This window comes from Lissotriton helveticus, chromosome 6 (genome assembly GCF_964261635.1).
Source record: "Lissotriton helveticus chromosome 6, aLisHel1.1, whole genome shotgun sequence".
NCBI classification, from domain to species: Eukaryota; Metazoa; Chordata; class Amphibia; order Caudata; family Salamandridae; genus Lissotriton; species Lissotriton helveticus.
The window spans coordinates 1,623,582,821-1,623,605,624 of record NC_136067.1 but is presented as its reverse complement, the minus strand read 5'-3'; the positions used below and the strand labels follow the sequence as shown (position 1 = coordinate 1,623,605,624).

Sequence of the window (22,804 nt, the reverse complement as noted above, 5' to 3'; positions counted from 1 at the left end):
TCCTACACCTTCTGGGTCGAAACGTAGACTATTATCTACAACCAAGAACTCCTAACCCAAGATTGATAATAATAATCATGATAGGGGTATCTTTCATGCAAAATGTTTTGTTTGATATGTGTTTCTCTTGACCTCTCATATGTGGATCAATGATAATTATGATTTAACTCATGGATTCATGCTCAATGATTTTTGATTAGTGATGTGTAACTAATTGAACTGTATCCCCTCCCTTGCACTCCTTCCCTTCCTCCTGTGGGCGCATTTGAATTTTATGTACTATACTAATGATTTTTCTATCATTGAATGTCCTATGGTGCAGTGAAAATAAAAACACTGAGCACCCTCATTTGCTTTGAATCTATTCAAATAATTATGTGAATGTAATATAATTAATTGTTTGCTTGGTCTGGGACCCCTTTATATATCTCTATCAATTACCCAGGTCCCACTGACTACATGGGTCTAACCCCTTTATCTACATTTTACGGTCCCAGTATGGCATCACAAACGGCTTGGGAGGGTACGTGTGTGTCAAGCCTTTAATACATTTCATCACAACAGGTGATATAAACCAGGACAGCTGAATCCAGTAAACATAGAAGGGTGGAAAGGACTGACAACCTTTAAGAGTGCCCACATCATGTGCCAAAAATAAAACAAACAAAAGGATGTTTGACAGCTTTGCTTGTAAGGGATCAGTCTAAAGAGCCCCATCCAGGCCCACAATTTTACCGCAGTGCCTGGCATAAATGGATTTCGTGGAATGGCACTGATGGCAAGGATGACATTCTCCACTTCAGGCAGCAGATCAAACACAGTCCATAGCTGCTGCTCAATCTCCACGTATGTAGGTGTAGACTGCGCAAATTCAGGTGGAGGAGTTTGCCCTGTTGCTGCAACAGAAGATCTTTGTGAAGTGGCAGCCTGATCGGAGGTAGCCTGATTGAAGGACAGATGCTCATACCCAGAAGTTCCACATATACATTCTACTGGCCTAAGCGGAGTCACCAACATGATTTCACCTGGTCGTTCTTAATCTTTTCCAGAACTTGGGGCAGGAGTGGTGGCGGACGGGAAGGCATACATGAATCCAGTGTTCCATTCCAGCCAAAATGTTTTACTAACAAAGCTTTTTGCAGAAACTTCAATACCCACATTTTCAACGTTGTGCATTCCTCATTGTGGAAGATGCCCTGCACCACCTTGGGATGTAGACGCCATTCGTGATCTGCCAATAACGCTGCTCAGCATGTCTGCTCTGGCATTCAGACACCCTGCCAAGTGGTTGGCAAACAGGAAAACGCTTTGGCACTCCAACCAACACCAGAGGTAGTGGCAGTGGAGTTGCCCATGAGAAGCCTCCCTTTGGTGCATGGCAAGAAGGCTGTCGGAGCAAGGCAAATATTCTGCAACTCCAACAGGCTAATGTGGAGCCTGGCTTCTGTCGGTCACTGAGTCCTCTGATCTCCACCTCCCACAAATGACTTTCCCAGCCCAGGAGGGGAAGAGTCTGTCACCACTGTCATCTCAGGGTGGGAAGGGAACGAGACCTGCCGCGTACCAATTGAGTTTGAGCAGCCACCAATACAGACCATCAGCTGTCTCCTCCGAGATCTGGATGACATCTGTCAGATTTCCTTTATGCTGGATCCATGGAAACATCAAATTCTATTGCAGAGTCTGCTTGTAATACATCTAGCTGACAAGGAAGGTGCAGGAGGCAAGTGACCAATAAGCCTCAGAGCTGTTCTCACTGTGATCCTGGACCAAGGCTGAAATATCAGGATCATAGCCTCAATATCGTGAACCGTTGGAGGAAAATCTCTAAACTGCCCTGTGGCCAAGACGGCTCCTAAAAAAAGAAGCCTCTGGCAAGGAGTTCTGCGCAACGTTGACTCATTGCTCAAGAACCTTACTGATGTTAGAAGGTTCGCCATTGTCTGGATGCGATCTCAGACTGACTGTGGCAAGTCTGCCTTTAACAGCCAGTTGTCGAGATAGGAGGAAACTGGTAATCTCTACCTCCAAATATGAGCAGTGACCACTGCCATCAGTTTTTTGAACACCGGAGGGGAGATGGGGAGGTCAAAGGGGAAAATGGGAAATTGAAAACGCTCTTGGCCTACCTTGAACTGCAAGTAACGTTTGTGAGACTGCAGGACAGGTATATGAAAATGTGTCCTGCAGGTCTAAGGCAGCCAGCCAGTCGCCCAGCACCAGGACAAACAGAAGTTGGGCCATTGTGAGCATTTTCAAATTTGTCCTTCCACATTAGGTCGTTCCGGGGGAGAATGTCTAAAACAGGTTGGAAGCCTCCATCCTTCTTTTGCATGAGGTAATCGTTTAAGTAACACACACTCTATTTCCGAGTCCAGGACCCTCTCGATGGCCCCTTTGGAAAGCAGAGGTCGCCCCTCTTGCAGCAAGTTGGGTAGGTGCACCTCAGAGCCACTCTGATGTGGGAGGAAACTGCTGTGAGTCGGAAAGAAACGGAAGGGCAGCGCCCTGCTGAATGATCTGGAGGACCCACCTATTGGGTGTGACGGATTGCCAACCTGGGAGAAAGTGTTGGATCCTGCCTCCCACAGGGTGATTGTGTGCCACTGAGAGGAAATTAAAATGGCTTGGAGGCTGATGCCGCAGGTGACTGACTGGGAAAACAGATGTCCATAAGTGCCCTGCGCGTTGCCTGCAGGATCCCAGTCCCAGAGCATGAAATAACTAGGGTAACTGCAGTGGGGGCAGGAGGACCATGGCGCTGCCTGTACATCAGCTCTCTGAGTAGCATTGGAAGGGACAAAACGAATGAAGAAACTGACTGGCAGGGGTCGAAAGGACCAAAGAATGCACTGTGACCTGACTTTCGTTAATCGTTTTAAAGTGGAATCAGCTTTTGTGCCAAAGAGACAGATCAGTCGAAAGGCATATCCAAAAAGGATGCCTGAACATCTCCTGAAAAACCTGCAGATCGCATTCATGGCGATGTTGCACCAAACTAGTGCAGACTGCTCTCCCCAAGCAATCGGTAGTATCCAGGCCAGCACAAATCACATATCTTCAATGGCTTGAGCCATGGAGGCTCTAAATTCTTCTGGGACTTCCAGCAAGTTCTAGCTGTACCCCAGGGCGTGCGTATATCAGCCTAGTAGGCAAACTGCATTGAGCAACCTCGAGGCTGGGCTAGCCAAACATTTGTTTTCTGAATGCCTTACTTCTTTTTGACTTATCTGGAGTGGTTCATGGGGAATGAATTAGGATTCATCTTGCTGGTGGTAGCTTAGACCACCAAACTCTCAGGAGTAGGATGCTGGGTAGGAAAACAAAGGGGTCGCCGGACACCAGTGTATGCGTTTGGCCACCGGACTGTTCACTGGTGGGTAAGACCAAGTGCCATCAGAGAGTTAGGGCTCTGCTGAATAAAAGTAAGGGCTCAGAGGAAGCAGACCCAGGTTGCAGGACTTCTGTGAAATAATTAGTCTTACCTTCAACAAAAGGCAGTTGTAGGTCGAATTACCACAGCTAAGAAAACACTCTCTTCCCTTGGTGGCCCAAGGACAAACATTCAACCTCTGTCAGAGGAAGTATCAAGCCCGCTGGTCTACTGTAAATTTATGTACAAACTGTCATCATCATCATCATAATGTGGGGGTAAGTCATCCCCTTCATCAGCATGGTGGTGGTGAACTCTGGTCAAAGTCCAAACCAAACGATGATGGAGCTTTTGAGGAAGGCTTCATGATAGTTGAGGTATGCGGTCAGAAGCAGGCTGTATGGGAACCAGGTGTGCTGGAGTTGAGTCAATAGTGTGACCTTTGTCAGGTTGAGACAGATTCAGGGTGAGTGGGGGTTTGGGCGCATCATAGCCGGCACCAGATTCTCTCCGGCGCGGTCGGTGCTACGTTGATGAAAGAGGGTCTTGCAAAGGTCTTGGGACCAGAGTGGAGGTCTGCCCCTGAGTAGGTGTGAAACCAGAGACTGGATCCAGAACCTCAGATGGCACAGAGGACTGATTTGCCGGTGCAAACCCACATGGAGGCATTTGTGGACCTTTGGACCCAAAAACACGCCAGAGAGAGCCGGAAGAGTGCCAAAAATAAGCAGCATGGCCTCCTTTAAGGTCTTGACCCGCTGTGACTTCACTGATGGCCCAAGGAACTTGGGGAGCATCAAGTTCAATTGTGAAATTGGCTCCTCAATCGGGTATTGGGATTGAGATCGAGTGCCACCTTGATGCCCTCATACCAGACACCACTGCGCCCTCAGCCTGGTCGCCCCCACGCTCCTTACCTCTCCTGCTTCCTGAGCCCTCCTGAGCCTCCTGCTGCCTGTACCAACGCCGCACTGCGCCGACGCCGATTTCAGCGCCCCAGCCGCCGCAGGGCTGCCCGCCTAGCCTGCCTGCACCCGCTTTCCCGCCGCTGCCTGCCTGCGGCCCCACCCCCACGCCAGCCGATTGGACAGCAAGCTCCCGGCTCCCTTCTTATGACGCCCCCAGAGCGACCGCGCAGCGGGAGCACCGACTGAGCGCCGAAGGTGCGCCAAAGGTAAGCTCGTCTACGCCCGTCCGTGCCTGGCCGCGCCCAGCGCCAGGACCCCTGGCCCCCGCAGAAACCAGCCCACCCGCCGGACCTACGACGCCACCGAACTCTACGCACTCAACGCCGGTAGATTCCCGGGCTGCTACCGAGCCACCCCGAGACGCACCCACGGACCCTTCTGCTGCCACTCCTGCAAGTTCACCTGCATCCGGACCTGCACCTCTCCAGCACCGACCAACACCAAGACGAGCAACAGCAGCAGCCACCTGAAATGCATCCTGCTCAACACCCGCTCCGTCCACAGACACGCCGTCGAGCTCTGGAACCTGCTCGACACAACTTCACCAGACGTCGCCTTCCTCACGGAAACCTGGATGAACGCCTCTTCAGCGCCCGACATCGCCATCGCCATCCCAGACGGCTACAAGATCATCCGTAGGGACCGTATCAACCAGGCCGGAGGAGGCATCGCCATCATCCACAAGAACACGATCCGCATCACGACCAACACCGACGACTCCCTCGCACCCGCCGAACACCTGCACTTCCAGGTCCACATCAACCCCAAGACCACCCTCAGAGGCACCCTCATCTACAGACCCCCGGGACCACGCACACAATTCAGCGAAGACATCGCCGACTTCATCAGCCCGCACGCCCTCCCCTCCGCTGACTACATCCTCCTCGGGGACCTCAACTTCCACCTGGAGAACAACAACGACCGCAACACCACCACCCTGCTGGACAACCTCGCTAACCTCGGACTCAAGCAACTGGTGACCACCCCCACCCACTACGCCGGACACACACTCGACCCCGTCTTCTCATCCAGCAAGGACATCGCCTTCAGCCACGCCTCCGGACTACACTGGACGGACCACAGCTGCGTCCACTTCAGCTTCAAAAGGACCACGATCCACCACCAACAACAACAGGTCCCACGCAGAAGCTGGAACAAGATCACAGCCGACCAGCTCACGTCCTCCCTGAGCAAGAACCCATCCACCAGCGCAACGAACCCCAGCCAAGCGGCCACCAACCTCACCAAGTGGATCAGCGACTGCGCAGACGACCTCGCCCCCCTGAGGACCCCGCCCAGCAGACCCGGCAGCAAGAAAGCCCCATGGGTCAACGACGAACTCAAGAGCTCCAAGAAGAACTGCCGAGACCTCGAGAGAACCTGGCGCAGAGACCCAACACCGGACAACATGACTGCCCTCAAGCTCGCCACCCGAAAACACCACCAACTCATCCGTGCCACCAAGAAAACTGCTTTCAAGGAACGACTGGACTACAACGCACACAACAGCAAGGAACTCTTCAACATCGTCAAAGAGCTCTCCAACCCCAACGCCGGAAACAACAACATCACCCCTTCGCAAGACCTCTGCAACTCCCTCGCCACCTACTTCCACAACAAGATCGCGGACATACACAACAGCTTCAGCACTCAACCAACGCACGCCATGACCGGACCACCGCCCCCCACCACCACCCTCCGCGCCTGGACCCCGATCAGCACCGAAGACACCGTCCGCACGATGAACTCCATCCACTTCGGATCTCCGACCGACCCCTGCCCCCACCACGTCTTCAACAAGGCCGACGCTGTCATCGCACCCCACCTGCGGGACATCATCAACACCTCCTTCGACACGGCTACCTTCCCGGAGAGCTGGAAGCACGCCGAACTCAGCGCTCTTCTCAAGAAGCCATCAGCCGACCCCACTGACCTCAAGAACTACCGCCCCATCTCGCTGCTCCCGTTCCCTGCAAAAGTCATCGAGAAGACCGTCAACAAGCAGCTGGCCGCCTTCCTCGAGACGAACGGATCCCTCGACCTCTCGCAGTCTGGCTTCCGGGCCAACCACAGCACCGAGACCGCCCTGATCGCAGCCACCGATGACATCCGAGCACTGCTCGACAACGGAGAAACAGCAGCCCTCATCCTCCTAGACCTCTCCGCGGCCTTCGACACGGTCTGCCACCGTACACTAGTACAGCGTCTCAGCAACGTCGGAATCCAGGAGAAGGCACTGGAGTGGATCACCTCCTTCCTCGCCGGAAGGACACAGAGAGTCCGCCTCCCACCGTTCAGATCTGAAGCCACCGAAGGCATCTGCGGCGTTCCCCAAGGCTCCTCGCTCAGCCCTACCCTCTTCAACGTCTACATGAGCCCTCTCGCAGCCATCGCACGCCAGCACAACCTCAACATCATCTCCTACGCCGATGACACCCAGCTGATCCTCTCCCTCACCAACGACCCCGCCACCGCCAGAGCCAACCTCCACGAAGGGATGAAAGAGGTAGCCGAATGGATGAAGAACAGCCGCCTGAAACTGAACTCGGACAAGACGGAAGTCCTCATCCTGGGATCCTCACCCTCTGCCTGGGACGACTCCTGGTGGCCCCCCGCCCTGGGCAGCGCACCCAAACCAACAGACCACGCACGCAACCTGGGATTCATCCTGGACTCCTCCCTCTCCATGACCAGACAAGTCAACGCCGTCTCCTCGTCGTGCTTCAACATCCTGCGCATGCTACGTAAGATATTCCGGTGGATCCCCACCGAGACCAGGAAGACGGTCACCCAGGCCCTCGTCACCAGCCGCTTGGACTACGGCAACTCCCTCTACGCCGGAACCACCGCCAAACTCCAGAAGAGACTCCAGCGGATCCAGAACGCCTCAGCACGACTCATCCTGGACATCCCCCGTCGCAGCCACATCTCCGGACACCTGAGAGGCCTGCACTGGCTCCCGGTCAACAAGAGAATCACCTTCCGTCTCCTCACCCACGCACACAAAGCCCTACACAACCAAGGCCCAGGGTACCTCAACAGTCGCCTCAACTTCTACGCTCCCAAACTCCAGCTCCGATCGACGGGCCACGCCCTCGCTGCCGTCCCCCGCATCCGAAGAGCCACCACAGGGGGACGGTCCTTCTCCTACCTCGCCGCCAAGACATGGAACTCCCTCCCGACCCACCTCCGCCTGACCCAGGACCACCTCGCCTTCAGGAAGCAACTCAAGACCTGGCTGTTCGAGCAGTAGCTGACTCCCCTCCCCTAGCGCCTTGAGACCCTCTGGGTGAGTAGTGCGCTATATAAATGATTTGATTGATTGATTGATTGATTGAGATAACTTTGGCTGCGAAGAGGCCCCCATGTGGTATCGGCCTCAGGAGAAGGAGCAGGTCTGCACCCTTGACTTGGAACAGGATGTACGCGCAGACTGTGACTTCTTTTTATGTTTGGCGATATACATCTTCATAGTACCAAATCCCCTTCAGGTGCAGGAGGACGCACTCAGCGCATGACTTGAAATCATACCCAGAGACCAAAGGCACACCCGTTCCGACATGTGTTTTCTACAGTCATCGCATTGGTTTAAATCCTGTAGTTTTTGGAGGGGAGATCACTCCCTTGCACACTGGATTTTGACATTTTATGGTCATTGAAAATCTACTAAAGAAGGAGCAGAACTCAGATACGCGTTCAAAGGCGCGGAAAGAAAAGGAACAGAAGACGGCACATAGAGGTGGCACATATGCAGCTATTCTCAGACACTTCTTGGGTGGAAAGAAGTGAGTGCAGAGCAGCACAGCGCCATCTATCTGTGCGTCGGTAGGGTGTTATGATACGTTTCCAGATCTAGTCTGGCAACTGGGAAATATTCTTAGGGTGAGGAATATGCTTCTATAACTTGATCTACAAATGATCTGTACAAATCTTTTCTGGTGTGGGAGGAAAATTAGTTGGCAGGAGTCAATTGAGGAATCAAGTTTATGGTTGGTGAATTTGATGCAGTGTGACTTTTATCATGACACCTTTGCACCTTCTCTTTGTAACCAGAGTGGTGGAATGGATGTCGTGTCCTGCTTTGCTTTCTTATGCTTGCATGTACCCTTTGAGTTACAGGAAGACTTTGAGCAGGAAATGGAGTGATAGGAGAACCAGCCCGAGGCCCAGCCCAAGACATGGAGTGGGAGCAAGATCTGCGCGAATGCCTGGACTTCATCCTGTGGTAGGTGTCTTCGCCTCCCCATCTCCAATCGTCTCGGATGCATTAGGACACACTTGTTGCCCAACTACGAGCTGTGTTCAGGCACCAAAAGCATATCTCGCGCGAGTCTGTGACTGACATCTGCTTCCTGCAGTCACAGCACACCTCCAAATCCATTGTTTTCAGTGGGTCATTGTTCTCTAGCACACATCTAAAAAAGATTTTAGGAGTTGTCGGACGACCGAGACAGTTGGGAGCAGAGCTACAAATCTGCGTAGGAATGCCCAGAAAGAAAGGAACCTACACCTACACCCCTGAATCAGCATTCAGCGGTGTCGCTAATATGCAGCTGTGCTCTAAAACGTCCGAGGCAGTATGGAACCAACGCGAAACCGAACATCGCTTATAGTAGTGCGCATGATCACTGCTGCAAAATTCTCCGGGTCCAGCCTGGAGCCTTGGGGATATTCAAAAGTGAGAAACCTGCAGTTAGAAGTATCCATCAGAATGATAAAGTTACTACATACATTAGAGATCTCTATTTGGAGTCTACCTGTACAAAAGCAAAAAATATATATAGCACGACAACACTGTAAACGTAACACCTTTTCAAATAATAGCAACATTCATTAGGAACATACATTCCATTACTGTGATGGAAACAATTCTGCTATTGCAGTTAAAGGTACAGAACATATTAAATAGTATGCAGGTACTTAGCATATTATGGTGACAAGTTATTTTTTTCTACAGGTACAAGAGAAAAATCCTTGCATCTGCATAATATTAATAATAGTAATCACAACGTAGCTATTCATGTGTTTTCACTGCATAATAACAGTGCACTCTGAACTTATTTTTGTTGATACACAGCAAAGTATGTTCCTTTAATCATGAACAATTCTAACAAAAAGCAAATAATTATTGGTTAAAATGTCTTGCTTCTTAAAATGTCCTACCTTTGTAATGTGGTCAAAATGCCGGAGCATACTGTAGTGTTTCGGTTGCATTCGAGCTTCAAAATGTGCTCTGATAATGGGAACATAGTGTACAATCAGCTGCAAGCAGCGCGATGAAAGAGCTACAAAATAAAAGCCACAGAAAACCGACATTAATACTGATGAGGTAGCGAATTGCATCTCTAAGTACTGCTTCTACTTGATCATTATTAATTATGTTGGTTTCACACCGTACTTGATGTGCCAGTCAAAAAGATGGCATGATAGAAATGTTACTGACCTGTAACTCATCTCTGGTTTTCCCATAACAGTTGATACTCGTTTGTTTTCCGCACAGGCTATTTGTTGTGTCGCACTACTGTCAATTATTATCAGCATTGAAAAAGGTGATGTCAAGTTAAGCACAGACAAGATTCTCTGTATCTTTGCCCACTCCCACAGTCACTTGAGTGAGCATGAAGAACAAGTTAGTTACCTTTGATAATGCATTACCTGCTAGAGACTATCTAGCCGCTAATTCCTTACCTAATCCCCAGGCGTTGAAATGGATCTGGAAGTTATTGAGCAGTACCCCGCACCAGAAGTAACATGTGCTGAACCTATACAGGCACCATATCGGAGCGCTGACATCAGTTACTTTCGTGACTTTCCACGTCAGGATCGCGGAGCAATGATTAGAACTGACCATTGGTGTGAACAATTATGGCCCTGAGAATGGTATCCCGGACACTGAAATTGGCTTGCAGAACGGGGAGAATTGGCAAGGAACCTGAAACTAGAGTTTCTAGCAGATTAGGCGTTACCGAAGTGAAGTAACTTTGTTCACCTGATAGAGACTTCTAGTTGAACATTCCTTACCTTTGATTAGATACCCAACTAATTTACAATGAAAACACTGTTCTGGAACTGTGGGAATCATCTAATGCAATCTGTGGGGAGTGTAGTAGGCCAGCCATCTTGACAAAAAAGCCATTGTTTTAAATTTTGCGGTCCTTAAAGACTTGTATCCCAATTCTGCGATATGCGACCATTCTTCTTTGATAACTGAACAACCCGTAGTATGGGTGATTTTAATCAAAAAATCATCAACCAAAATTTTTGGGGTGTTGTTCCATATAGTCCGGTACCATATTCCCAAGCCTGTTAACTGACTTTTATAATAAATGTGCATCAACACATGATCTCTGGGCTCCAAACGGAGCACGTTGAAGACAGTAGGATACTGATCTGTTGTTCATTAAATTCCAAGTCTTTGGCCTCCTTCCCTAAACACAAGATTATTTCATCCCACGGTCGATGTCTCGCCCCATCATAAGAAATCTCCTAACCTGGTGAACCCTTTACGCTTCAAATGTTCCATAACTTCATTAAGGAGGACAATGCCATAAAACCGATACTACTTTAGTAAAATAAAGACATGGCAATTCAGGACTCTTCAATTTTTAAATATGAAAACAATTACCTGTATCTAGTTTTCATTGGATTTTCTTTTTTTTCTTTAAAGGACGATAATTCAATTATAGACTCTTTGGCCTTTTGGAACAAAATCAAATTGTCTAGTTCTTCGGTGTTAATCATAATTTGACCTATATTATCTAAAAGTGTTTTGCAGTGAGGTCAAGCAAGCCTCCCTTGTGATTTTGCTATTCTAGCCCTAGGTTGCCTGTCATTCTAGATGAATTTTTGAAACAGATGATCAAGCTCTCTAAAATACGATCTAGTAATTATAATGGGAAGCGTAATAAATAAAGTACCAGTGGAAGGATCGACATCTTTATCAGGGCCACTCTACCAATAAGGGATACAGGGAGAAAACCCCATATATCCAGCAAGGTATTTATATTATTGAATGTAGCTTTATAGTTGAATTCAAATAATTAAGAATAATCATGTGCTACATATATATATATATACACACACATATATATATATATATATACATATATATATATATATATATATATATATATATATATATATATATATATGATAGATCACTGAGATGAATATTGAGAGTGAAGATTGTGGGAAGATTATTAGGAGATGTATTGAACAGCAATATCTTTGTTTTTGTTTGGTTGACCTTATAATCCCCAACCCAGTAAATTCTGTGATTGCATTTAATGTATTCCGGATATTAGCTATATTAGGTTCAAGAGTAAATACTGTAGCTACTAACTATATATTAATTGATGGTTTGGGAAATCAATTTCAACACAGTAGATTAGACAGTTATCTAGGATGTTCAGAAGTATGTAGACTTTTTATTTTAAGATATCTTTTTGCACTGGACATATATTTGATCTATAACTTGAGTCAAAATGCTAAAGTTGTCTGTTTGCAGGCGTTATACTATATGAGTTTGCACTACGATCAGCACTTGGCAATTTTCTACCCAGCCCTTTATATCAAATATATGGAATATGTGATGCGGTTCCTGGTTATTTATTTATGTATTTTGTATCAGTATCAAAATATTAGCCTCCGTTTTCTCATGTTTTGGCTACGAACTGCTCAATAAAGAAAAAAAAAAAGGAATGGATACCCAAGCAATACCTCCCTGGAGGTGGGTCTGAAAAGCCAATTTCAAATCATAAAGTCCTGAAGAACAGAACGGGCGAAGTGCCCGTTGCAACAGGCCTAACTTTTCAGACAGTACTGTTCGGTAAACATGACCAAGAACGCCCACGTTGCTGCCTGACAGTTATCCAGAAGAGGTACTTCGCAGGTTAAGGCAGAGGTCGCGGCCTTAGCTCTGGTGGAATGAGCTGCAAACCCTCAGGCTGTTGATTCTTGGCCACTGCATAGCAGATCTTGATGCAGAGCACTATCCATCTTAAGATGGTCTGTTTCTGCACACCTCCCCTTTTCTTAGCTCCTACTACCCCACGAAGAGTTGACCGTTCACCCAGAACTGTTTTGTGTGATCATGGCAGAACGACAATGCTCTTTTTGGATCCAGGCGGTGAAGTCTCTCTTCCTCTTCAGAGCAAAGAAAGTTAGCAGGGTGATGTTCTGGCATGCATATAAGGGAGTCACAACCTTCAGAAGGAAGGAGGCACAGTCCGGAGGACCAACTTGTCTGAGTGGAAAGTTGTCTAAGGAGGGTGCGCTGAAAGTGCCAGCAATTCGCAGAAACTTCTAGCCAATGTTATGGCCACTAGAAAGGCAGTTTTAATAGTCAAAAGCCCAGACAGCAATTGTGTAGAGGTTCAAAGGGTGCACACATCAAAAAGGTGAGAACACCATTTAGATCCCACTCGGGTCTGCTGAATGGCCTGGGGGGAACATGTGTTGCAAGCCATTCACAAACCTAGACCCAATATGTGACTTAAATGAAGAAGGTTGGTCTGGCAACCACAAAAATTCCAAAATGGCTGAAAGATCACCTTTAACTGTGCCCAGACCAGAGTCCCGCTGGGCCAATGATAGAGCAAACAAAACAACTTTCAAAAAAGGTGCAGAAAGGTCATTGATGTAGTGAGAATCACACCATGTTACAAACGTATCCAAACAGCAGGCATATACAGACTTGGTGGAGGGACACCTGGCTGCCAGAATACCATCAAAGACTTTGAAAGGAAGGACAAAAGCTGTCAACTGTCGCTACTTATTCCCTAAGCATGAAGGTGAAGGGTGTAGAACCCTCCACAGTTGATGCAATAGAAGATCCTCTCTAAGAGGCAGCCTGATCTGAGATCCAATGGTCATTCTCAGCAGCTCGGGATACCAGACTCTCTGTGCCCATTCCGGAGCCACAAAAATAACTTGGGCCCAGTCTTTCCTGATCTTCTTGAGAACTCTGGGCAGGAGTGGTATCGTCGGAAAGGTATACAGGAGGCCGGAGCTCCAGTCGAGACAAAAAGTATCTCCGAGCGAGAGTTGACTTGTAAACTCTAGTTCGCAAAACAGCTAACATTGCGCATTCTGAGCTGTGGTGAACCAATCTAAGCAAGGCTCTCCCCACTACTGAAAGAATGTTTGCACCACCTCCGGGTAAGGAGGCCATTTGTGATCCGCTAAACATCTTTGGCTGAATTTGTCCGCCTTGGAGTTCAGAGAGCCTGCCAGGTGTTGAACCACGAGGGAAATGCCCTGGCGGTTTAGCCATGTCCAGAGACACAGAGCCTCTTGATAAAGGATCCTCGACCCCACCACACCATGTTGGCTTCAGTACCACATGGCAGTGGTGTTGTCCGTGAATACCGGCAAGTCTTCCTTTGGGAGAAAGGCTTTCAATGCCAAGCGAATCACCCAAAGCCGAAATAGGTTGATGCAGAGCCCAGTATCAGTCAGAGACCAGAGTCCTCTATCTCCACCTCTCTCGGATGGCCGCCCCATCACAGAAGTTTGGGGAAGGGACATGGGTCTGCCACTGACTCAATCGCGGTTCCTAAGCCACCACTGCAAATCTTTCGCATTTCACTCCGAGATCTGGACCATGTCATAAATATTTCCATGATGCCACACCCACTGGGGCTTCAGGTCCCACTGAAGAGCCAACATATGCCAACAGCAATGTGCTACAAGCAGGATGCAGGATGCAGCCATGAGGCCCAAAAACCTCAGGATCAGTCTCACCAACAACTGGGATAGAGGCTGAAACATCGGTATCATAGTCTGAATATCCTGGACTCTCCTCTCTGGAGAATGGGTCAGAAACTGCACTGTGTCTAGAGCAGCTCTTCTGAGAGGGTATCAGGTGCCACTTTGGCACAATAATAGTGAACACAGCGAATGTAGGAGGTCCACCGTAGTCTGGAGGTAGAAGATGACTGCCTGCGGTGAGTCCGCCTTCAACAGCCAATCATTGTGGTAGGGGAAGACTGAACCACTGACCTCCGCAGATGAGCAGCAACCATTGCCGTCACCTTGGTGCACACCCGAGGGGCGCTGACAAGGCAGAAGGGGAGCACAGCAAACTGAAAGTGCTCTTGGCCCACCATGACCCGGAGGTAACATCTGTAGGCAGGCAGAAAGGGGTTGTGGAAATATGCGTCCTGCAAGTCCAATGCTACCATTCAGTCTTCTAGGTCCAGGACAGACACAACTTGAGCAAGCATGAGCATTTTGAATTTCTCCTTTTTCAGGAAGAAATTGAGATGGTAAAGGTCTAGGATAGGGTGAAACAACTCCGTTCCAGGGCACCAGAAAGTAGCAGGTATAGCAACCACTACCTACTTCTGATGCCTGCATCCTCTCTATCGCTCCCTTGGCTAAGAAAGTCAGCACTTCCTGATGTAGCAAGGAGAGGTGGTCCTTCATCAGCAGGTCGTAAGTGGGTGACAGGGATAGTCACAAAAGGGATAGAGTAGCCCCATTGAACAATTTGCAAAACCCAACAGTCCTATGTTTTTGACACCCAGTGGTGCAGGTGATGGCATAACCTGTCCCCCATTGAATACCCATGAAGGTCGAAGGGCAAACTAAAGGGGTTTGGAAGTTGAGGCTGCCAGGGGTGGTGGTGGACTGGCGTGACAGCTAGCTACCTGTTCCACATGGTTTGTAGGACACACGTCCTCGGCCACAAAGAGGCTGGGAAGACTGTTGGCCATGGTGGCAGTGAGGTTATGGACACGGTTGGAGGCCCCTTTGCAGCCTCGAAAGGGGCGTAAGCTGGTGACAAGGGGATCTAGACAAGCCCAACCATGGCCGCAGCTATCCTGTTCTTAAAGCACTCCAGTGCTGAGTCCGCCTTCTCTCTGAAGAAAGGAGAGCCATCAAAGGGAATGTCCATGAGTGAGGCTTGGACATCCCCTGAAAAACCAGTGGTTCTCAGCTAGGCGTGTTGCCACAAGACCACCGACAATGAAATTGCTCTACCCCGGAGTCGTCCGTGTCCACTCCACAATGTATGGTGAACTTTGCTGCGTCTCTTCCATCTGCAATGGCCTAGGAGAGTATCGCTAGGGCCTTCTCCGAGACCATAGGCAGCACTTGTGCAACCGAATCCCAGATTGTATGGGAATATTGGCCCAAAAGGTATGCGGTGTTCACCGACTGCAGTGCAAGGGTGGCAGAAGATAATTTATTTTGCCAAAGGTATCTAGCCTCTTGGGTTCCCTATCTGGAGGAGTGGTAGAGAATGTGCCGGGGTTGATCTTAGTGGTGAAAGCTTGGACCACCAAGCTCTCTGAGATGGGGTGTTGGGTAAGGAAACTTGGGTCCCCAAGTGTGGCGCAATAGCGGCAGACATTTGTCCTATGCACAGGAGCCCCAGTGCAGGGTTTGGACTAGGCTCCAAGAAGGATATTGGAAAAGGGATTTATTAAACGGAAGTAAGGTTTCAGAAGGAGAGTGTTGCAAGGATTTCTGCTCATACACAGAACTGTGCACAGAGACCTAGGACATTAGTGAATTGTGGTGTACCAGAAACTCACCTCAGTACCTAGAAACCCCAACCAGCTAGCAATCAGTGTCTCATTAGCTCTTCGTACTATAGCAAAGTAACCAATGATTAGACAACCTAGAACATGCGACTTAGGACCATCTTAGGAATGGTGGAAAGTGAAAACACTCTTTTGTTATACTCTCATACCAATACACAACAGGAGTAAAAAAGAGACACGGTAAGGTTGAAATATTTATTTTAATGACGTGATGTCAAGCCCAGTATTTTAGTCAACACAAGCAGACATATGATTAAGAATAATATGGTCAGCATGGTTACAACTCCATAAAATACAAAAGGAGGAATCATATTACAATGATAGTGCAAACAGGTGATACAGCGCCTAGTTTAAACACCCTCCCTATATAGGAACCATGTATTATAAGCTATAGAGGGGGCGCTAGAGGGCGCACTGGCAGAATGGTCGCACTGATGTGAGACTCCTGCAGCCTGGAATAATTATACGTCAATTATCCTTCTTTTTTCACCGTCTTGGATTGATACTGCGGTGCTAATCGAGAGAGGGTGTCCAGCCTGACCTTCGGTGAAAGTCACAGCGCGCTGCTACCTTCCTGCTCGGAGAAACGGCTGCGGACAGATTCGCCCGCTGTGGAGCACGATACAGTCGGAGGGAGGCACCGGACTGCTGAGCTACGAGAGGCCGCTGAGGGCCACGAGGAAAGTGGGCCCGGCGCTGCGGCACAATCGGGCCCCCACTGTGAAGCCTGCGGTGAGTGTTCCGCATCGCAAGGCGGGAGGGCTCTGCATGCGAATCAGCACTGACGACTGTGGGGCGGCCGCTGGGGATCTCCGCAGCGCCTCCTGCGGCAGATACAACGGCGCGGCTGACTGACGACGGCCGTGAGGGACGACGGCCATTTCGGACAGCGTGAGAACGTACGCCTGGTGTGCTTGGCTTCTAAAAAACCCCCAAAAAAAACCTACACTTTTGTCTCCCGTTGAACATCAAGTGCGTGAGGAAGTTACCACGCCTGGACAGACTGATGGCAGGGGTCAGCCTTCGTTTCCAACAGTTGGCAAATTGTTCTTTAGTCGGAAGACTGATGCTTTCCTACCTGTGCCATTGAGCGCTGCCATTGCCTGCGGGACCGATTGCTCCCTACCGCCGCTGCGTGATCGCGGAGCTCCGCTGCTTTCACCTGAAGCCCTGCCCCAAGCCTGCACACGGATGGTAAGCGCGGGCCTTGGGACGGCGAGAGTCTACATATATGTTGAGGCCCCGTGACCCGCTGCACGCATGGTCCCCGTGCTGCTCTGCCTCCCAGTGCTGTGAAGAGAGGCTGACAAGCGGTTCCCTTTCTTTTCCCTTGTGGATAAGCTGAATGGTGCACTGACTGCCATAGCCCTTGTGTACACTTGTACAGTGGGTGCCCGAGTACATTTCTGGCCCGGCTGAGCCCATGTATGTAGCTGATTGCGCCACTGCTGGGGGACCCTGGGCACTGAAGAGGCGACAGGGGATACGCACTTACCCACAAAAAACACGAGCACTCCCAAGATCTAAACCAAGGCTGGAGCTGCAGCATTGATAATTCTGTGATAGACGCTGAGCGTGGCGAACACTGGAGACGACGACTGTCTTGCCTGCCTCGAGCCCTCCACCTTCTTGACTGCCGCAGGCCTTGCAAAACTCTCAGCATGGGGAAACCGGACAACAGGCAGCCCAAACTATCGTTTGACTCGACTACCAGCAAAAAGGGATTAAGGAACACGCAGGAGGCGGGCAGCTCCCAGGCCCCCACTCCACCGGACACGGCGACTCACGCTGGCCCCTCAGATTTCCAACAGATGATGCAAGAGATGCGACAAGGGTTCGCCACCATTGTTTATAAAGTGGACAGAATGTCATCTAGAATGGACGCAATGGTGCACAAAGTGGATGTGCATGAAGAGCGTATCACCGCCGCAGAGCAACGCATATCCGACAATGATGACACCACGGCTACACACACGACCCAAATCGCGAGGATGGACAATGTGCTTAGGATAATAGCCGCGAAGAATGAGGAGTTAGAAGCAAGAAGCCGTCGTAATAATATACGCGTAGTAGGAGTTCCCGAATCGACCAACACGGGGCGCATGGAGGATTATGTTGAGAAGATACTCACTACTGCGATTGGCCCTGAGGCGTTCTCCAAACAATTTATTGTCGAGCGAGCACACCGATCACTGGCACCGAGGCCATCTGCTGGAGCCGCCCCACGGCCCATCATTGCCCGCCTTCTCAATTATCGAGATCGAGACGCTGCCTTACGGGCAGCCCGAACCCAGCGCACGCTGTCCTGTGAAGGAGTTACTTTCTCCATCTATCCGGACTTTACGCCAGTTGTGCAAGAGCAACGGAGAAAGTTTTTGGAAGTCAAGAAGAAGCTGCGGACCCTCCAAATTGACTATGCACTCCTGTATCCTGCCAAATTAAGGGTGACACACCAGGCGAAGCAGCACTTCTTTACTAATCCGCAACAGGTCAAAGACTTTGTAAAGCAACTCAAACGGGAACGAGCGGAAAATAGACGACATGGTGAAGAAAGACAAGACGACTTTCACTCAGCTAACGAAGATGAATAACACTGCTCATCGCCTCTGCGACCTCTTGCTCACAGTTGGAGGCGACGACATGACTGGATGAGACCCGATCTGCTGCTCAGCCGCGGACTCCAACCGATGCCCGGATTTTCATTAGAAGATGGTGGTAATGTATTCCAGGCACCCCCCCCCCCCCACTACCTGAATTGGGACTGGACTGGGTGTCGGAAACAGGGCCAAGGAGTGGGGGGAGGTTCAGTGCGCTACTAGACTGCACCCTGTAGGGTGTACCCCATTGAACTTACTACAACTGTTGCAAATGTTGGGAACTTTAGGACTTGTTAAGGGTGGGGGGAGGGACGGGATTACTGGCAAGTTGGGGTTGCTCCAGAGGGTGGGGGGTGGGGGCGCTAACGATGGTGCGCTTTGGATTGTTGATTATGCTCTGACTTACTGTGGAGACCCACCTGCTGTGATGTGTATGATTGGCTTCATGTGCTGTGAGCTCTGGCTAGATTATGCTTTGCCATGTAGTGTCTGTGGGGCGGTATTCATGGCGCGCTTTACGCGTAGAGCCTCAGTATTTCATTTCCTATACTGTATGACTAGACAACGATGTGCACCTACAGGCTGCTATGTTACTTACTGCACAATATGTATTTCAATGGTCTATTATGCATTGTATATCTCTCAAGATTGGCCAGCAGCTCGCAGTACAGCTTTAGGGTCTTTACAAAGTTGGGGGGAGGGGGTTGGGACTGTTTGGTTAACTCTGGTTGTCTTACTGAGGATTGGAATACAGATTGTATTGTCGACAACTGATGCTTCACCTGATTATGGAATGAGTGCCTTAGGGCATGCAGTACAGGTTGCACACACGGGACACAAGTTATTAATGCACACGGATGTACATTTCAAGGGCCCCTTGGATACATGTGGACGGGTCATGAAAGGGGAAAAGACATTTGGGATGATGCTGTTCGTTATTGATGGGTGACACTGATCTCAATATACTAACTTGGAATGTTAGAGGGCTCGGGGACCCCAGGAAGCGACGGCAAGTACTATCGTACTTAGACAGGCACTCGATTCATATAGCTTTCCTGCAGGAAACGCATTTTAACAGGTCCACAAATCACACCTTCGCCAGTAGATGGGCAATGAGTGCTGCATTTTCCTCATACTCTACATACGCTAGGGGGACGGCAATCCTGGTTAAGCGGAATACACCATTTGTCTTGGCTGGCTCCAAGGTAGACGATCAGGGACGCTACTGTATGCTGTGGGGCAGGCTGAGGCACACGGCAGTCACCCTGGTATGCTGCTATGGGCCTAACATAGATGACCCGAGATTTCTTACGGCATTATGGGCAGCCATAATGGAGACGGGTCCACATCAAATCATATGGGGGGAGACTTTAATACAACGCTAGAGCCCGCATTAGATAGATCACACCCTTCCCCACACCACTACACCAAGGCACGTGCGGAACTGCGCGCAGTAATTACTGACTATAGCTTAGTAGACGCCTGGAGACAGCTACATGGAGAACTCAGGGAAGGCACGCACTTCACTGCGCAGGCGCGTTCATGGGCCAGACTAGATTATATATTCCTGACATCCCACCTTTACACATCCCTTCACCATGCACATCACCTCCCCAGGACCTACTCGGATCATTGCCCTGTGAAAATTACACTGCGCGCAGCCGAATTGGGCCCTCCTTCTGCCGCGTGGCGGATGCGCCCCTCACTACTACTGGATGACACCTTTCAGGAGGAGTGCCTCGAATTTTTTAGGCGGAATAAGGACTCTGTTAAAGATGTTGAGACTATTTGGGATGCGTTTAAAGTGACATTAAGGGGAATCTGCATCGCTAAAGGGTCAGGGTTGTTGAAAGAAATTACCTCCCGCATACGTACTATCGAGAGGGACCTTAAAGTTCTGGAGGCCTTATTGGTCACTAATCCGTCCAACTCTACGTTACTTATGATCCGAGATAAAATCTCTGAATACACGACAGAAGCGGCAAGAGAATCTAAATTTCGGAGCCAACATTGGACTGCTCGCCGTTACGGTGAAGGCGACCGGCCTGGAAAGGCTTTAGCCTCAACGATTAAATTGATGCGCGAGCCCAACATTATACTTGAAATAGAGGGTCCGGATGGGGTGGTAGTTCGAGACACGACACAAATCCTCAACTCCTTTGTTTCCCACTATAGCACGCTATATACCTCCTCTAGAGTAGGAGAACTGCAATTACTGGATTATCTGGCAGATGTATCGCTGGGCTGGCTTGGTGAGGCCCAAAGAGAGTTCCTGAGTGCGCCTTTCGAGTTAGATGAGGTGCGGGACGCAATTATGGGAATGCAGACAGGGAAAGCCACGGGATTGGACGGCATTCCGATAGAATTTTACAAAACTTACATCGATTTTATGGCCCCTGTACTCCGAGAGGTATATGAGGACGCCCTAGAGGTGGGCCACCTGCCGCCCTCAATGAGAACGGCTCTTATTATCTCTCTCCTTAAGCCAGGCAAGCCACCGCATCTGTGTGACTCCTACCGCCCCCTGTCCTTATTGAATAGCGATGTTAAGGTACTAGCCAAGCTCATTGCTAACCGCATCAGCCTTCTACTTCCCAATTTGATACTCCCAGATCAGTCTGGCTTTGTCCCTGGCAGGGCTACCTCCCACATTCTGCGTACCTTCTTCTCTGTTTTAAACTCGGTGCATGAAGACCTGCCAATGGCGGCCGTCTTTCTTGACGCCACCAAGGCGTTTGATTCCCTGGAATGGGACTATGTGTTCCGAGTGTTGGAGAGAATGGGATTCCCGGCGATTTTCATTGCCTGGATTCGACTCCTGTATGAACGCCCTATGGCCACGACCCTCATTAATGGTAAACTGTCTGCCTCATTCCCCATCACGAGGGGGACAAGACAGGGATGCCCCCTTTCACCTCTCCTTTTCGCGATTGCCACAGAACCCCTGGCCGCTAAACTGAGACAACATCACAATGACAGTGCGCTCCGGTGCTTTTAACGACAGATCCTGCTTTCACTGTATGCGGATGATATCACATTGTACATCCGACATCCTTGCGTCAATCTCAACCCCATCCTCAGAGAATTCGTGCGCTTTGGTAGACTGTCAGGGGTCCAGATTAATTGGAGTAAGTCCAGCATCTTTCCGCTTACACCTTCTACTAAGCGGTTTGACCTAGACTTTCCTCTTACCTGGAGCTAGGGTGATTTTAAATATCTTGGGATCCACATAGAAAAGGACAGAGATGAACTTATGCGCGTCAATTATGGCACTACCATGAATCGCATAATGGACAATGTGGCGCGCTGGATCACCTTGCCTCTGTCGATGGCGGGCAGGGCTTCCCTGATAAAAATGGTCATTCTCCCGAAATTATTGTACCTATTTTTAAACATCCCATTTTATCCGGGCAGATCTTTTTTTAGCCAGCTTCGCTCTGAACTTATCAAGCTAGTATGGGGAGGGAAATCGCCTCGACTCAAGTGGGACACCCTGACACGCCCCTACACACACGGTGGCTTCGGAGTGCCCAATTTTGAACTGTACTATCAGGCAGCACAAGCCCACTATGCCTATTTTTGGGTACACCAGCCTAGGTATATGCCTCAACTAGCTGCGGAGCATTGGTTAGCCCACCCTATCCCTATAGATGGTGCAATTTACGCGGTGGTCTCTGGCAGGGACAAAACGCCTACAACAGTGCTTAGCACGGCCACTGCATGGGCCCGAATACTGGCTAAAATGGGCCAGACGGTATTATATGCTCCGTCATTACCATTGAGCTACCAACCGGATATGCCACTATTGCAGGAACCGGGATTCCGCAAACTGTTACACAAATTACGAATTGTGACCTGGGGGGATCTATACCATGAAGGTCTGTTTCGCACCATGGAGCAATTGTATGAAGAGATGTCACCCACTCCACTTGAAGTGTTTTTATATATCCGGCTCCGGCAAGGTGTGAAAGCCCTCACACCTGACTTTCCCCGAGAACCGGTACAGTTGGCCCCCTTGCAGACTCTTCTCCAACTAGAGACTCCCTATCGATTGGTATCGACAATTTACAGGGCGGTACACACGCAAATGGACTACGCGGCTCTACCCGCTAGACTCAAATGGGATCAAGAGCTTGATAGCCCGCTCACGGATAGGCAGTGGTTGTTCTCCCTACAGCACACGGAACGCATCTCGGCTAGTAGTAGACATAGAATCATACACTATAAATTCATACACCGCCTTTACTACACTCCAGCTCGAATGCGCAGACTTCAGCTAAGAGCAACGGATGACTGCGATAGATGTCATGCCTC

The 22,804-nt window shown here is 49.6% G+C and overlaps 1 protein-coding gene across 2 annotated transcripts in view; it reads right to left on the bottom strand.

Annotated features, from left to right (window-relative positions):
* Positions 1-22,804, bottom strand: part of VPS54 (VPS54 subunit of GARP complex) — a 624,042-nt gene that overhangs the window by 132,952 nt on the left and 468,286 nt on the right. For both annotated transcript variants that reach the window (XM_078649430.1, XM_078649431.1), the window contains exon 20: positions 9,505-9,626. In XM_078649430.1, the coding sequence (XP_078505556.1) occupies positions 9,505-9,626 (122 nt within the window). The remainder of the gene's footprint in view (positions 1-9,504; positions 9,627-22,804) is intronic.